The sequence below is a fragment of the Caretta caretta genome, chromosome 5, assembly GCF_965140235.1.
Source record: "Caretta caretta isolate rCarCar2 chromosome 5, rCarCar1.hap1, whole genome shotgun sequence".
NCBI classification, from domain to species: domain Eukaryota; kingdom Metazoa; phylum Chordata; order Testudines; family Cheloniidae; genus Caretta; species Caretta caretta.
In genome coordinates this window covers 19,159,306-19,176,834 of record NC_134210.1, presented here as the reverse complement: position 1 = coordinate 19,176,834, position 17,529 = coordinate 19,159,306, and the positions used below count along the sequence as shown (strand labels likewise).

The 17,529-nt window shown below is 39.4% G+C and overlaps 1 protein-coding gene across 2 annotated transcripts; it reads left to right on the top strand.

The window, feature by feature from the left end:
• The first annotated feature begins 5 nt into the window (after positions 1-5).
• On the top strand, positions 6-17,104 carry POLI (DNA polymerase iota). Of its 2 annotated transcripts, none has more exons than XM_048849828.2 (10): positions 6-261; positions 2,058-2,183; positions 2,750-2,914; positions 6,365-6,517; positions 7,773-8,009; positions 8,658-8,836; positions 9,363-9,454; positions 10,900-11,033; positions 13,344-13,537; positions 15,369-17,104. In XM_048849828.2, the coding sequence occupies exons 1-10, from the start codon at positions 147-149 to the stop codon at positions 16,245-16,247; spliced, it is 2,274 nt and encodes a 757-aa protein (XP_048705785.2). In that variant the 5' UTR covers positions 6-146; the 3' UTR covers positions 16,248-17,104. The 2 variants fall into 2 exon arrangements, with proteins under 2 accessions (XP_048705785.2, XP_048705784.2); XM_048849827.2 differs by having other exon boundaries at positions 11-261; positions 7,776-8,009.
• Positions 17,105-17,529: the final 425 nt, after the last annotated feature.

Genomic DNA, 17,529 nt, shown 5'->3' with positions numbered 1-17,529 from the left:
GGGTGGATTCCGAGCCAGGCGCTCGCGATGCCCAGCCTTTGGTCGGCGTCGCGGGGCTGAGCTCCGCGTGCGGGCCCGGCCGCTCGCTCGGGGGAGGGGCGGGAGCCGTTCACCTCAGCGTGTTCCTGCGCCGCGGCGGCGGCCGCATGGAGCTCCCGGAGGAGGAGGAGGAGGAACCGGATTGGCTTTGCCCGGAGCCTGGCGGGCCTTGGAGCCATGCGGCGCCCGCGAGAGGCTCCTCCGCCACTCCCGGAGCACAATGTAAATACGGGCCCCATCGCCCCGAGAACGGGGTGGCGGGGGCTGGAGCTGTTGCTGTTGCTGTTGCCGGCGGGGAAAATCTGGAGCCCGCCGGGCGACGTGGTCAGACAGACGTCGAGAGCTGGGGCCCCTGAGACACGAGTGTTTGTCCCGCCCGGAGCTGAGCGACTCCCCCAGGGATCCATCCTGCCCCCAGCGCCCGGCTCGCTCCCCCCCCCAGCGTCTCCCCATTCCCTCGCCTCCCTGTTTCCCCCTCAGTGTCCCCCATTGCCCTGGTCTCCGCACAGCCCCATCGGTGTTGGGACTGGTTCAAATGTGAAGCTTGTCAGAATTCGATTAATTTTTTATCATTTTGATGGCTAATAGCCATGCTTATTTTTAAGCATTTCCCCCGGGTTTTAGCAGTTTTTAATTTTTCACTTTTTTTGGGGGGGGGGGCTCAATCGGGCGGTGGCAGACAATAATTTAATGACAATAGACTGAGAGAGATTAAAGAAGTTAAGGCTTTATAACGGTTAAAACACAAATTGTCAACACCACCTGTCAAAATATATAAAGTAAATATTCTCAAATCGCACACTAATAAGTTCTCAAACAGAAATTTAGTTACTTTGCCTGTCTGTACATTTCAGTTATTATCAGTGGAAATATTTTTATTGTTGGTTTGTGTGTGTGTAGGGAAATCAGTATACCAACACAAATTTAATGCTTCCAAACCTATTTAAATGGTAACAGTGTAGCTGAACCAAGGCATCATTTTTGCTTGTAAAACACCACATCTGCGTGAAGTGCCATATAAATAATAATATCTAGAAAATGGTGCTGCTCCGAGTGCTCAGTCCTGTTTCACATTAGGAACATGCAAAACACCAATTCAATGGAATTAGAAACCTTGGATTGAAACAGTTAAATGTTGCACATTTCAGCACATTTTCATATAACTTAAAGTGCATTCCCTTTCATCTAAAAAAAACAAGTCCCCAGAAGGGGGAAAATCTGATATTTTTAAAATCATTAAATCTGTACTTAAGTATTAAAATGTAGCTTAGTACATTTTTTCTCAAACTTTCCTAAGAAAATGTTCATCTTTGGGTCAAGAACCAGCATAACAGATTTAAACTTTAAGAAATATATTTTTTTGAAATTATATAGTATGGGCCTTACTATATAGTTTAAAAATATATTTCTATAAAGTTTGCTCTTTGCACTTGACAGCATTTTTGCTTTCTGGTTGATGATCGGTTGCATCACTCATGGGCTGCTAGTAGGTGGAGTTCATGTGCATATTCTTTCATAGACAGGTTATTTATTTAAACCTGCAGAAGTAGAGAAGCTGAAATTGTAGAGATACTAGGCAGGTGTGTTCTCAGAGATAAAGAGGTGGGAAGTATATTTGGTGTTGTCACTTTTGTGCCCACCCACTGGATGCTTCTAAACAGAGTAGGAAAATCCTTATACATTTTCTAGCAATAATTAAAATAAACCAAGGCATACAATGTAAAGGGTGCTGTATCAGAAATACAACTTTATAAAATTATTCAGTAAAAAAGAATCGAGGTGGCACTGGCCATCTACAAGAGGTCTTCAGGATGTAGACAGCAGTATCTTTACTGATACCAAACCACTGTGCCAATTGGCTTCTGACCAAATTAATGTATAATTTATAAACTCTCTCTACTTTGCCACACAGTGCTTGATTTCCAAGCATAGTTTTCATGTGGGAGATTGTTTGTTGCATTATTGACAAGGGTAAGAAGGATGTTATCTTTAAACTTGGTTGTACATTTTCATTGCAGCAGGTAATGGCAAGACTGTACCATCAGGAAGTACAGCGCACAGAGTAATTGTGCACACTGACCTGGATTGCTTTTATGCACAAGTAGAAATGATCCGTAATCCTGAATTAAGAGACAGACCTTTAGGTAAATTTATATGTTGCTGTTTATTGCTGTTGGGTTTATGTTTATGTGGTTGGGAAAGATAAAGATACTTTTTTATTTGTACTCTGTCTTTCATAACTTACTCCACTTGGTTCTAAGGGTCAGTTGAGCTTAAAACTGTTGGTACTATTGCATGTGAATTAACTAATCAATGGAAGAAAAGAGTGAAGTAAATATTTTTAAATTAATTCTATACTAATGCAGATGTGCCCATGTATACATCAGGTTGCATGATAAGGGCCAAAAATAGTGGGAATACCTTTTTAATAAGTGAAAAATTAATATGGCATTTAAGAAAAAATATTTTATTACCATAAAATGTTCTAAGACCATGAGCAAGGGTCCTGCTTCCGTCAGTCTTACTCAATAAAATTAGGGTGCATTTCTTCTCAAAAACGGTATTAAATTTTTACTGATTGAGGGATTTGCATTACAGGCTTTGACAGCAAAGTGTAAACCATTTGGCATGGAAGTACTGTAATAAACAAGTGACTCATTAAAATGTTCTGTAAATGTAAAGTGTTACAATTTTTTACCTTTGTTTCCAGGTGTTCAGCAGAAATACTTGGTAGTTACCTGTAACTATGAAGCCAGGAAACTTGGAATTCAGAAACTTATGTCTGTCAGAGATGCTAAAGAAAAATGCCCAGAGCTAGTGCTAGTTAATGGAGAGGACCTGACACAATACAGAGAAATGTCATACAAGGTTACAGGTACAGGTTAACAATTTCTTAATAGTGGGAAATAAGTACTGTACATATACTTATTATGGTAAAAAAAAGTTTCCTCCATAAACATTTCTGATTTTATGTGAGCTTCAGAAAATTGTCATAAGGCTTGTAGAGATGCCATCTCAATCTCTGATTCCATCAGATTTCACAAACTAAGCAGTTGGGCTCAGTCATTATCTAGATTAGAGGTGCATGCTGGATTCAGACAGCTGGGTGTATTTAAATGGCCTACATGACATACTAGGATTCTGCAGAATCTTTAATGTTAATATTTTTCAAATGAAAGGTAAGTTTCAAGCCCTCATGGCTGCAGAGAGAACCTTCCAAAAATGAACTGAGGGGAAACTGATGTCATGACATCTGCCTGAGACTGCAGGTAGCCTGAGTCAGAGACTCAGAAATATGAACTCCCCTGTCCCTTGTTAATCTTCTTCAAGGGGTTGATAATGAAGTCCACAGAATTGGGAATTTGGAGTTGCTGCAGGGAAAGAATTACAGAAGTTAAAACCTTGAAGACTCACAAAGAGAAAAGGGAAAGGAACAGAGAAAGGAAGTAAAGGGCAAAATAGCAGTGGCCTAAAGGGAAGCAGATTTTCTCATTGAGTGCTGAAGAGACAATAAGGTATTCAGTAGTATTACCTTGCAGCTATGTTCTCCCCTTGAGTTCTGTGCAAATTTCTCACTTAGATCAGTGGGAAATCCACTGTGGATTGTAGAGAATATGAAGTCCCAAGTTTACATTATTACACTATGTGGTTATTGTCACAATTTCAGAACAACTGCACCTCTGACTTCCTGTGTAGTTTGCTCAAGGGATGTTCTCTTAAGTATCAAGGGATCTAGCCATCAGCTCTTTCCAGACAGGGACCTGCGTCCCTCTCCCTCCAGAGCTGACATGTAGGCTGCAGTGTCCTGCAATTCACTGTGATTATTCCCGCAGGTCTGCCCTAGTTCAGCTTTCTCTCAAGGGCTAAGACCGTGATTTACCAGAGACCAAACAGCCGTATGCAGAGCACAGTACATTTATTTTAGGACAAAAATATTAGAGAGAAAACATAATAAAACAATAATAAGTCTAAACACATACTTTAGCTTACTAGAGATTCCCCCCATTTTCCTTATGGAGACCCAATAACATTCCAGGGTCCAATCCAGACTAGTGAGGGGTTGTCACCTCCTGCCCTGCAACCTTGGGTGGTTCACAATGTTTTGCTGTTGTAGGTCCCACAAACAGCCTTCTAGCATGTAGGTTACACCCTTTGTGTCTATAGCTGCTGTCCTGGTTCAGCAACTCTGACTCCAACAGCCTGTCAGCAACATACCAGCCACACACTAGCTTCTAGCAGCCTTGGTTACTACTTACAGAGTGACACCAATACACTTCCAGACCCGAATTTTCCCCAGAAACTTGTGTTCTGCAATGCCCAGCCCTCTCCTGGACAGTTCAGATATTCGAGATGTGTTGCCCCTGTAAGGATCAATGTATGACAGTATGGTACTTTCATAGAATCATAGAATATAAGGGTTGGAAGGGACCCCAGAAGGTCATCTAGTCCAACCCCCTGCTCGAAGCAGGACCAATTCCCAGTTAAATCATCCCAGCCAGGGCTTTGTCAAGCCTGACCTTAAAAACCTCTAAGGAAGGAGATTCTACCACCTCCCTAGGTAACGCATTCCAGTGTTTCACCACCCTCCTAGTTAAAAAAGTTTTTCCTAATATCCAATCTAAACCTCCCCCACTGCAACTTGAGACCATTACTCCTCGTTCTGTCATCTGCTACCATTGAGAACAGTCTAGAGCCATCCTCTTTGGAACCCCCTTTCAGGTAGTTGAAAGCAGCTATCAAATCCCCCCTCATTCTTCTCTTCTGCAGGCTAAACAATCCCAGCTCCCTCAGCCTCTCCTCATAACTCATGTGTTCCAGTTCCCTAATCATTTTTGTTGCCCTTCGCTGGACTCTCTCCAATTTATCCACATCCTTCTTGAAGTGTGGGGCCCAAAACTGGACACAGTACTCCAGATGAGTAAACTTTAAACTGAATTGTTCAGTAACTCCAATTAAAGATGTCACTGGATTAGTTTTGCTTAAATAATAAAACAAGTTTATTTAATTTCAAAGAGAGAGGTTTTAAGTGAGTACAAGTATAAGGTATTGAAATAACAAATTGTTACAAGAGAAATAAAGATTAAATGCTTTCTACTTAACAAACGAGACATAGTTTAAGGTTTCAGAGGAACAGCCGTGTTAGTCTGTATTCGCAAAAAGAAAAGGAGTACTTGTGGCACCTTAGAGACTAACCAATTTATAAATTTCCATACGGCTAAATGCAGTGCCTTGCATAATGACAGGTAAGGTCATCAATGGTAAGGTGAAATCCTTACCACATGTTCCCAGCAACAGGACTGACCAAATTCTCAGGTCAGAACCCCTCCCAAAGTCCAAAGGCTGGTTCCTTTGGGGAGAGAGAAGGATCAAGGGTACCTGGGGTGTTTTTGTACCTCCCTTTTATTGTCCAGTCACCCTCTGAAATGCATTTTCCTGAGGGTTACGCCTAGATGAAGTTCCTTCCAACTCTGAGGATGGAGACATGGGGTCTTGTGGTGAAAGAGGTTCCATGTTTGTTAATGTACAAATCCATCTGTTTCTGCTGCCAATCGACTTCAATGACACAGGGCTAGAAGTGTCAGTTTGTCGTTCAGCTGTTTTACCCACTCCACAGACTTGTCTGGTAAACACATTTCAGTCAAAACTTCAGCTTATGTTCATAACTTTACGTATAATGTTGCTACACATTTTTCACCATGATATTATTGACCAACAAGTTATTAGTTTTCAAGTGATACCTCACAAGGCATATTTTGTAGAAAGATTATTACAGTGGTGTATAGGTTGTGAATACATGGGTGCATTAGTCACAGACCCTATTGGGTTCCACTCTTTCAAACACTTAAGGAGGGTGTCCGTCTTGGTTAAAGAGTCTTGTCAATTTGTTGGATCAAAACTAGGGCTTGGTTTGAACCAGTATATGCAATTAATCATGGGGTTGGTACCTTTCTGTAAGAGTTTACCTGTCCCAGGGTCTGTAGTAATTATGCCCCCCAGCGATTTTAGGTCCTAGATGGAGCTTGGTAATCTTCCCCACCAGCCAGCATACAGTTCCTGGCTCACTGAGATACAGCTGAGAAGGTGGGTGAAGTAATATCTCTTACTAAACCAGTTTCTGGAAGTGAGAGAGACAAGCTTTCAAGTTTACACAGCTTTTCTTCAGGTCACCTTGTCTCCCTAATGTCCTGGGACCAACACGGCTGCAGCAACACTGCTTGCAACAATGAGAGATACAATTAACATGTATAAAGTGGATACAGTAGTTTAAAGATATCCCTGTGTTTGTCATACCTGTCCCAGTTACATACTTTGCTTTTTTCCATAGAGCTACTGGAAGAATTTAGTCCACTGGTAGAAAGACTTGGATTTGATGAAAATTTTGTGGATATCACAGAGTTGGTAGAGAAGAGACTAGCACAGCTGCAGAGAGATGGCTGTTCCAAAGTGTCTGTGTCTGGTCATGTGTATAATAATCAAAGTGAGTGGTTATTCCCTATTTTGCTAAAATATTTTATTAAATATTAGTAGAATTTACTACAAAAAGTATCTTGATAACTAAGTTTATTAAACTTTCAAAACTGCATGATAACACATTTCCTATTCAATACAGTATTGTCTGGAAAACTTTTATTTTTCCTATGGTTATACTGCCAGAAAACGACTTGCAATATACCATAATTTCATATCTGAGAATCTCATTTTGAGTGGCATGTGTACCTTCGTATATTAATGTCAGTGGAAGTTGGGCATGCACAGTGAGTTGAGAGAATAGATTCTTTTGTTTATGTGGTCTTCAAAAAAGACAGTTAAATGTAGAATTAAATATCTAGTTTGATTGAGCTTAAAGTAACAGCTTTCATGTTAGTTCATGAAAATTTAGTTTTAAGTGTTTAGTTACTGTGTGTCAGCTAATTGAAATTTTCATCAAACATATCCTTAATGTATACCAAAAAACAGAGCAAAAAGTTTTGCTGTACAGGGTGACTGCATGGGAGACTTGTACTGAAGTCACTGGGGACTGACTGTAGAAATTGGACTGATTCATATTCTCCCCTAGGATCCTTCTAGGTCACAAGTGCACACAGTTGGCATAGCAAGATTTATATTCATTTAATAAATGAAGGAAAAGAGCAGTTGATTTTTACCAGACCAGATGTTAATATCAACTGTTGCTATAATTTTTAATACAGTTCTGAGAAAGAACTGGCTTAATAAGGTCTCATTTCATTAGTGTTCACCCTTGAGTAACAGAGATGGACACCTTCCAGTTATCTTAATTAAACAAATGTTGTACTCCTAAATCTCTAATTCATTAATTTTTCCATTTGGTTATATTGAGGCAAGAGTCTGTTCCATGATGATATTTAAATATTTTTCTTTGATATCTATTAAACATTTATAGAGTATATTTATCCTTAAAGTACTTTCCAAACATTAAGTAATTTTCACAATAATTGTGTGATGGTAGAGTATTACCCTTTTAATTTTAGAGAGGAGGTAACTGAGGTACAAAGAGGTTAAATCACTTGTCTGAGGTTAAATACTTACTCTATGGCAGAGAACCCAATAGTCCTTACATTCAGCCCCTTGATCTACCCAGTAGACCACACTCTTTCCCGTAAAGTTTTTTATAGGTTATAAGCACATGAATCTTCTTATTAGCGAATGGACCTGTAGTGATTTGAGTGGTCATTGTATGCTGAAAAGTGACCACCTCCTTTTTGTCTTCACAGCAGTCAATTTACATGATGTGATGCATATAAGATTTGTCATTGGATCTCAGATTGCAGCAGAGATGAGGGAAGCCGTGTACAATAGACTGGGTCTTACAGGCTGTGCAGGAGTGGCCTCTAACAAATTACTATCTAAACTGGTATCTGGTACCTTCAAACCAAATCAACAAACAGTTCTTCTACCTGAAAGCTGTCAGGACCTAGTAGGCAGCCTCGATCACATCAGAAAAGTGCCTGGTAAGATATTGGTGCCACAATCTTTCATTTAGACATTGTGAGAATTCATAATTTTAATATACACACTATGCTTTTAAAACGGAAAGAATTTTAAAAATCTGTTTTTTCATATTTATATTTATTTTTTGCATTTTATTCAAACTAGTCAGTGAAACTATACTAGTTTGTTGTACTTCTGTTCTCTAGTCCATGTCACTTTTTGGTTCTGCACTAACACAAGTGCTGCAGCATTTGGGTTGCAAATACCTAAAAAGAATGTATAAATCTCAGACTGTTTTCATTGACACCCAAACACTGATATTGATATCAGTACTTATATAACTTTTGAAAAAAAATTTGCTCAATCCTAAAATGTGGGTCTCAATTACTTGAAAATGTTGCTTCAAAGAACTTCCAGTTCTATAATTAAAATAATTATATTTGATAATGTCTAGTTTTATATGGCAAAACATTATAAATTATATTTATAGGGAAAAGGTATTTTAGTTTATTAACCAAATAATAAATTAGTTTTTAGTATTTTATATAATATATAAATTATAAATACAACTTGCTAAGCATATCTTAATCTTTTAAATGACTTTCCTGTGTACTGTATTATTTTGTAAAGAGATTTTACTCAAGTTATCACACACTTTTTTCATCTAGGGATTGGCTATAAAACTACCAAGCGCCTAGAGTTGCTGGGTCTCAGCAGTGTGCGTGATCTCCAGACCTTTTCACCTGTAATACTAGAAAAGGAACTAGGAGTTTCAATTGCTCAGCACATTCAAAAGCTCAGCTATGGAGAGGATGACTCCCCTGTGGCCTCCTCAGGACCTCCTCAGGTACAAATGACATATGAAAATACAGTTTTTCAGAATGAGAAAGATTGCACTCTTTGAGTACAGTTTTGCTGAGCTTGCTGACATCCAGTCATAATGAACACAGGAATTGTCATACTGGATCAGACCAGTAGTCCATCTATTCTGGGATCCTGTCTCTGACAATGGTCAGTACTATCTGCTTCAGAGTAAGTTACAAGAAATCCTACAATTACGAGATATCCTGCCACTCAGGAAAGTTTTTCCCAACTCCCCATAGTTAGAGGACATGGCAGTTCATATCCTTTCCAAAATTCTTTTAATTTTATTTATATCTACTATTATAACTCAGGATATTCTTGTTACCTCTACTAATGTCTGATCTTTTTTTGAATCCTGCTGAGCTCTAGGTGTAATGGTATTTTGTGGCAATGAGTTCCAGAGGTTAATATGTGAATTATGTGGAAAAGCTATTCCCTTTCATACCTTTTGAATTTGCTTGGTCACTTGATAATACACAAAATTAAAAGGACTATTGCATTTCTTACAGTCCCTTAGTGATGAAGATTCTTTTAAAAAATGTTCATCAGAAGTGGAAGTTAAAAAGAAAATGGAAGAACTACTTGCTAACCTTTTAGACAGGTGACTGTCTTCATTTGTTCTTATTGCTGACTGTGTTTGTGACCTGAAAGAACACTGGGCATATGTAAGGTTTGTTTTATATTTTGCAGAGCATACTTTGGTCTCTTCTATCTTCAGAATGCTGCCCCTCAACCCCACTTGCCTCTCTAACTACTTCCTCATTACCTTTATCTCTGAACTTGTGAAATGTGTCCTCTACAACTGTGGCCTCAAATTCCCCTCCTGCAACTCCATCCTGCTCCTCTCCCCCAGTCTGGCTTTCACCCTCTCCACTCCATTGAAACTTTTCTCTCTCTACCCTGTCCCTGGGTAATCTTATCCACTTGAACGGTTTCAGTTACTATTGTTATGCTGCTGTCTCCCATCTTCATTTCTGACTGCTTCCCTTGGTTAGACCTTGCATCTCAGCCGGTTTCTCTGACATCTCTTTAATGTTGTGCCATCAACTTAAGCTTAACGTGGCCAAAACTGCACTCCTTATCTTGCCTTCTACTGTTCTGCACAACCGCAGACAACACCATCATCGTTCCTGTAACTCAGGCGTATAACCTCGGTGTCATCTTCAGCTCTTCGCTTTCCATTACCACTCACATCCAGGCAGTATCCAAATTCTGCTTCTCCCACATCATCATCAAGATACTTCCATTTATTTTTGTACAGACAGGAAGAATTAATTCATTCCCCTTATCTCCTGTCTTGATTATGTAGCCACCACAAGTATGTTTACACTTCAGTGTAAGCTGAGGGTTCAAATTCAGGCTCAGGCCTAACTCCCCTTCCATCTACACACAAATTGTGCTAACCCTGGGCTTGGATCCAGAGTTCCAGGACACCACAGGGGTGGAGGGTGTTAGCCTTCCACTCTGTCAGGGCAGAATTGTTCCCTTCAACATATTTTCTAGTACAGTCATTCTCAACCTTTTACATACCAGGACTGCCTTTTAATACTGGGACCTTACTACCACTTAGCAATATGGGATGGACAAGATGGTTGCATCTCTACGTTGAGAACCATATTCTAGTACTTCCAGCAGTCCATGTCTAAAAAGTCTCAAGCAATGGGGCTTCCACCACTTTCTTTACTAATGTAGAGATTTTTTCCTTAAGTGAATAAAACAGTAAGTTTTTTTCTACCAGTCTTCAACTGTGTGCAATACTAAACAAAAACTATTTATTGAAACCATGTGTAAAAAATGTGAAGAAATAAATAGACATTGCCAGTAAATAGAGTTGAGTTAGGAAGCACTAGAATGGTATCAATTGGGGAGAATGAGGCAGGAAAGAAATTAAAGCTAAAGCTTTAAAGCTTCTTATTACCATTATTTTGTTTCACTTTCTTGATGGATTAAAAAAAGATATACATTACTTACTTGATCCAGTTGCTTTGAAAGTATTTGTAAAGCAGTGGTAATGTTAATTGCTCTGCACACCTTTATTTTCTTCAGAATATCCAAAGATGGAAGAAAGCCACATACAATAAGATTAACCATCCGTAAATTTTCATCAACCAATAAATGGTTTAGTCGGGAGAGTCGTCAGTGTCCTATTCCCTCTCATGTTGTTCAGAAATTTGGGACAGGTAAGAGCTTTTCAGAAGTTTTATTTTCAGAAAGTATTTGGTCAGTTGTTAGTTTGGTTAAGGATTCCTTTGGTGCCCAATATGTTGTTTGAAATTTTAACCAGGGTTGCTTTAACTGGAGAAATGCCCAAGTATTTGGCACATTCATAGGAACGATGAAATGATACTTCCTTCTGGGAAGGAAGGTTTATCAGTCTATTAATTTCAGTATCAATAAAGTTTCAGGTATTAAGTGTTACCTTTGCTTTGCTTTAAGTTACTTTAAATCTAGGTTTCTGAACAATGTTTCATATGCTGGTTTTTAATTTAAAGTACACCTCTACCCCGATATAACGCTGTCCGTGGGAGCCAAAAATTCTTACCGTGTTATATGTGAAACCACATTGTATCGAACTTGCTTTGCCCCCCCTGCTCCTTGTCCCCTGTCCGCCCCCTCCAGAGACACCCCGTCCCTAATCACCCCCAGGACCTCACCCCTACCCAACCTCCCTGCCCCCTGACCGGCACTCACTGGGAGTGGTGGGAAGTGGAGCAACGTGGCCCCAGCCTGCTCCACTCAGCCAGCTCCCAGCCGTGGCACTCCGCTTCCCGCCGCCGGTGAGTGCAGGGAGGTTGGGGAAAGGATGCCCTCCACACTCACCTGCGGTGGGAAGTGGAGCGACGTGGCCCCAGCCCGCTCCACTCCGCCAGCTTCCAGCTGCGGCACTCCGCTTCCTGCCACTGGTGAATGCGGGGAGGTTGGGGAAAGGACGCCCCCTGCATTCACCGGTGACGGGAAGCAGAGCACCGCAGCTGGGAGCTGGCGGAGTGGAGCGGGCTGGGTCTGGGCTGCTCCACTTCCGCTACCGCCGGTGAGTGCGGGGGGGGGGATCCCACCCCCTAGCGACACGGCTGTGGCCAGGGTGAGGGAAGCGGAGCGGGCTGTTCCCAGCCCCCGGCTAATCACCCAGGCCACTCTGGGCCTGCGGGGCCCCCCAAAATGCCCCCCCCCCAGCTCCTGCCTCCCAGACCCTGGGCTGTGGGGGAGGCCTGCTTTATCGCGTTGTATGTGAACCCGTGTTATATCGGGTCACGTTATATCCGGGTAGAGGCGTATTGCATTGGTTTTATGTATTGGTTAAAAACACAGGACTTCCTGGCAGGAATAACTTTGTTCAATAAGTAACAAAGTTGTTAACTCAGCCTTGCAAGATTGTTTTGGGAGTTTACTAACCCAGGCACAAAATATACTTGCCTGCCTTTTACCCTGATGTTGAAAAATTAATTAAATGTAACTCATCTCTGTCCAAAAAGAAAAGAGAGAGAAATTACATGCAAGGGATGAGTGAGTGAAAGGAATTTTGTGTGGCTGTTAGTTATAAGATTTCAGGATCTTTCTGAATCACTCCTTATCCAACAGTGTGTGACATGTATACAGTCTTCCTCCTCTGAAGCTAGGGTTTGTCCATCCTAAATAAGGATCACAGTCTTTCATTTGCAACTTCATATGGAGTTTATCTTTTCCCTATATTTGACCAATCACTTCACTACTATTCAGTATCATTATGTTTTCTCTCTTAGTAAGTATAGAGTTTTATAAAATACTGTAATCATAGACCAGAATTAGTAAAGGGTTTCACCTCTGAACCTGATCTAGATTGGAAGAGACCAAAAGTTATTACTCTCTGATAGGTCCACACGCTCCTGCGAAAGTAAATAAGTGGTCATAGTCTAGCTCTTTGTTGTCAGATAGCCGTATCACACAAATTGTCATTGTCATTAATTGGATCCGTTTGAAGACGATTTAATAGAAATGGAGAGTGAGCTACTCTCAGTTGTATAAAAAGGCCTTTTCCATTTGCAGGATCCTAGTTTAATTGTGTTTGTTTAAATTGACCACTTTTCCAATTATCACATCACTTCTCAACAGAGATGACAGGGCAGAACAGGAGAGCTTGTATCATTAATGTCTATGCTACAGAGATTCCGTGGGCATGTCCCTAGGGTTGTCAATCTGGCACTTCTTGCAACCATAACATTTATTTTACAAAACCTTTTTAAGTGTCAAAAACTGTAAACTTAAGTCTCTTTATTTTCAGATGATCAAATAAATGCTGCCTTACTTGGCACAACTGTAGTTACAATCCCTCACATTTCCTAAGAACTGAGATTTTTTCAGTGCATTGAACAATTAGGGTAAATGCTAACTTATTTCGCATTAGTGCAAAGTGTTAAAAGTCCAGACTATCTCATGCACAAACCTTAATTCCATTCAGCCCCTTATAGAAAGATTTAAATTAATTCTGCTGTTTGTTTACATTTCATGTTCAGGAACCTATGATGTTGTAGCCCCACTGGTTGGTATCCTTATGAAATTGTTTAGAAAGATGATAAAAGTGGAGATGCCATTTCATCTTACCCTTCTGAGTGTCTGCTTCTCAAATCTTAAAGCTCTGCCTAGCCTCGCCAAAGGATCCATAGGATTTTATTTAACTCGGTCGTCACCCCCTTCAAGTGCTGGCAAAGTAAGTTGAAGATTATTAAAAACTGTCAATCAAATCAAGTGCATTAAATTCAGACTGAGACTATATATATGCTGTAGTATCCTTAATACTTTAAGAAGTTTTATAGTCCCAAATATCATCTCGGTAGTAAAAATGAGGGACTCTGTGGGCTCTCCTGAGTACAAGCTATTTACAAGATGAGTTTATGCTATCCTTCTTTGGTAGTATTAATCGGTTTTCAATTACCATGTCTTGAATGGGACAATACTAGGCAATGAAACTTTGTGGGAAAAAGAGAGGAGCTTGTGGAGCCAAGGTTTTCAGAAGTGGATGCCTAAAATTTAGGTTTCCCACTGACTTTAATGGGAGCTCTTCTGCCTGCTCAGCACGTCTGAAAAATCAGGCTACTTAAGTAGATACCTAAGTATGAAGTTAAGAGCCTAATTTTTCAGCATCCATTTTTGAAAACCTCAGTGCTTCTGTAATGTGTGATCTATAGGTCATGGTGGAACTGAAGTGATCTAAATATTTCTCTCATAAAATATCTTTAACTGTTTAGCTTGAATTTAATCGTGTTAAAGTGCCCTTAATTTACCTTTTTGCACTTAGCTATAAGGGTGTCTTCAAACACTGGGTTGCTTTTCTTTCCATATGCTCTTAACTCACCCTGTTCAGGCTAGGAATTAAGGGTAGGATTTCATCGTCAAATCTCACTTATATAATTTAAATCAACTATGATGTGTTACTTTAATATAGATCTTTTTTTAATGGAAATATAGAGAAGTTGACAAAAGACCATGGTTGAAATCTTGGCCTCATTGAAGACACAGTAAAACTCCCATTGATTTCAGTGGAGCTAGCACTTCACCCCAGAATTCTTTGGGGGGAGGGATAGCTCAATGGTTTGAGCATTGACCTGCTAAACCCAGAGTTGTGAGTTCAATCCTTGAGGGGTCATTTAGGGATCTGGGGCAAAAATTGGGGATTGGTCCTGCTTTGAGCAGGGGGTTGGACTAGATGGCCTCCTGAGGTCCCTTCCAACCTTGATGTTCTATGATTCTGTATTTTTTAATTCTTAGTATTTGTGAGTCACTGTACTGTTGATCATTTAAGATCTACTTTGTATTTAGAAACTTGAGGTTAATTTATCAAAATTCTGGTCCTTGGTTACATACAAGTAATCATGACTTCAAGTCACACATTTATACATGCAAACAGATCTTGTGTCTATAATGATCAGTATTTGGTATGCAATTACTCTGTTAGGTGAGATGTGCAAAGTTTTGTTCTTGGTTCTCTCCTTTTTTCACTGCACATTTGTCCATAGCTGACCACCTTCCCTTCCACAATCTATCATACAACCTATATGCAGATGTCCAGCTCTGTTAACTCCCTACCCCTATCCCAACTTCTCAGGTTTCCATGCTCTCATATCTTCTCTTTTCTCTGATAATTGCTTTTACACAGAGGCTCATTCTTCTTTTCTGGGTGCAACATAATTTGGTTTGGAAGTTTTGTCCTTTTAAATTTTCTTTAGATGCAAAATTAATGATACAGTCCCTAAATAAGTATTTAGGCATATTGAAGGACTTTGATGTAGCTGGGCTGCCAGACGGGTACTTGTTTTACAACCGCAGCAAAACTCTTTAAATATCTGGTCCATTATCTATCTCTAAGTACTATGTTGAATAGAAAAATCTTTGTTGCTGGGTGATTCAGTGGTAATTTTTGTTTGTGGAAGCAGGATTTAAGGGATCACTATCAGTATAAATGTATTTATGACAGTGTCCTTTTAATCATTTAATATTTTTCATATGCATTACGTAGCTAAATAATATATTCTATGCTGTAGAAAATGGAAGGTGTTCCACAAGACCAAGTGAACTCCTGCAGTTTTGTACCAGACGGAAGAATTAGAAATATAAGAACTAGAGAATCTTCACTAGAAACCAAAAGCTGCACAGAAGAACCTGAAATTCCTGTTTGCCTACTTCATTTGCTTCCCGCTGGCATTGACCAGGAGGTCTTCAGTCAGCTTCCAGAAGATATTAAAGGGGAAATTATTTCTGACAAAACTGGGGAAAGGATCCATACACAGAATGTTTTGAGCCAGCCATTACCTTTTTCTAAAGGAGCACTACCATTTTTTGCACAAGAACAAATGCACACTACCCCAAATTCCAGAAGAGCAGATCATAGTGTCAGCAGTTTGGTATGCAGTGAACACTTTCAACCTACCAGTGAGGTGGAGACTGCCATGGTACACAGGCCTAATCCTAATTGTATTCTCAGTCTACAGGATCCTCCTGAGTACCCTGAAAGTGCATTAATGGATGACTGTATGGAACAAGTACCTAAGAAATCACTGAATTTCAATAACACTGATTCAATTGTATTGAACTTGCAAAGTCAACAACATTTTCTTCAGCCCCACAGTTCAGACACACAAGAGCAGCCCATTGGAGCAGCCTCTCAGGATGAAGGTCAGAGAGAACAAGCGTCAGGAGTAGGGAGAATTGTATTTCCTCCTAATGTTGACCCAAATATTTTTTCTGAACTACCTGCAGAAATGCAAAAGGAACTCCTGGCTGAATGGAAGAATCTAAAACCTGTTTCCAAAATGCACATGAATAAACCTTCTGAAAAGTTAAAAACAAACAAAGGAAAAAAGAATGTGATGCTGTGTTCACCACAGTCTAACAGTTTATTAAGGTATTTTAAACCAAAGTGATTATTATATACATAATACAGAGATGACTGCTGTAAAAATAAGGACACCATAAGCCGTGGCACTTGAAGGTAATACAATCATATTCATGCATTAAAGAAATGTACTGTTTTAAAGTGTAATGTGACAAAATAGCATACAGAAACTACCAGACCACCTCAACAATTAATAGTGTAAAACTATTGATAATTCCTTTTAAAAGTGATTAATACTATGTATTCTTGTGTTAAACTAGCAGATTAATGTTTTATTTAGTCCAAAGAGAGCAGCAATGGAGACTGCCTTCCCCTAAAATGCACATTAGATGCGATGAATCCTCCAGTTGTTACTACCCATATTAAAACATTGCAAACCAGTTTGAAACACTTACACTTGTTCTTGTATCAACCAAATGGCATCCATTAGGGCATGGGTGTTCTTGCTGTTAAAACATTTTTTAAACTCAAAATACAGAAAATACTGACTTGAATGGTGGGGCTTGTGAAACTAATGGAATAAAGAGAAAATAGTACTGCTTTCTTAGTAGTTAGTCACTAACTGCTAGAGGTAAAATACATCAGTAATGTGAACGGAGCATCATCTACAGGCAGTTCTAATCACAAATAGGCTTTTACTATTTGTAGTTGGAATAGCCACCAAGACAGTTGTCAGCATTTCCAGCCATTGATTAGGCGAGGTCCCAGTTTGGAAAGATACTTAAGAACATGCTTAACTACTTTGCTGATTTACCTCAATATTGATTTAGGAATATAATTTTAAAAAAATCTTGGCCAATGAAGACTGATTACAAAATTGCTGTTTAAATGTTAGCTAATTATTGTTGCAAAGTAACTTGTAATAAACACGTTTATAGTTGTTAATACCTTGCCTGTTTTATTCAAGATAAAATAACTTTGAGATGTACTAATCTAATGAGATATTTTACTATTAAAATGTCAATGCTTTTAATTCCAGGGCAAAATCAAATTATGCTTAAATCCTAAATACTGACTAGTTCCTGAGAGGAACATACTAATTAACAATTGCTACATAAAATTATCTCACAATAACTTTACACAGTAAATGATGTGAATGTGTGTTACAGAACACATCACTGTATCTTTAGGTTACAGTGAAGTCTGACTCTATTTTATGTGTTTTGATGGCAACTCGGGTTCTAATTTTAAAAAAAAAAAAGCAAAAAGCTTTTTCCTAAAAAATAGCAAAACATATACTGTTATGCTTAGTCATCATTTCTGCTACTAACAGAAGTACATGAAATTAAACTACACATCTACATTCTCCA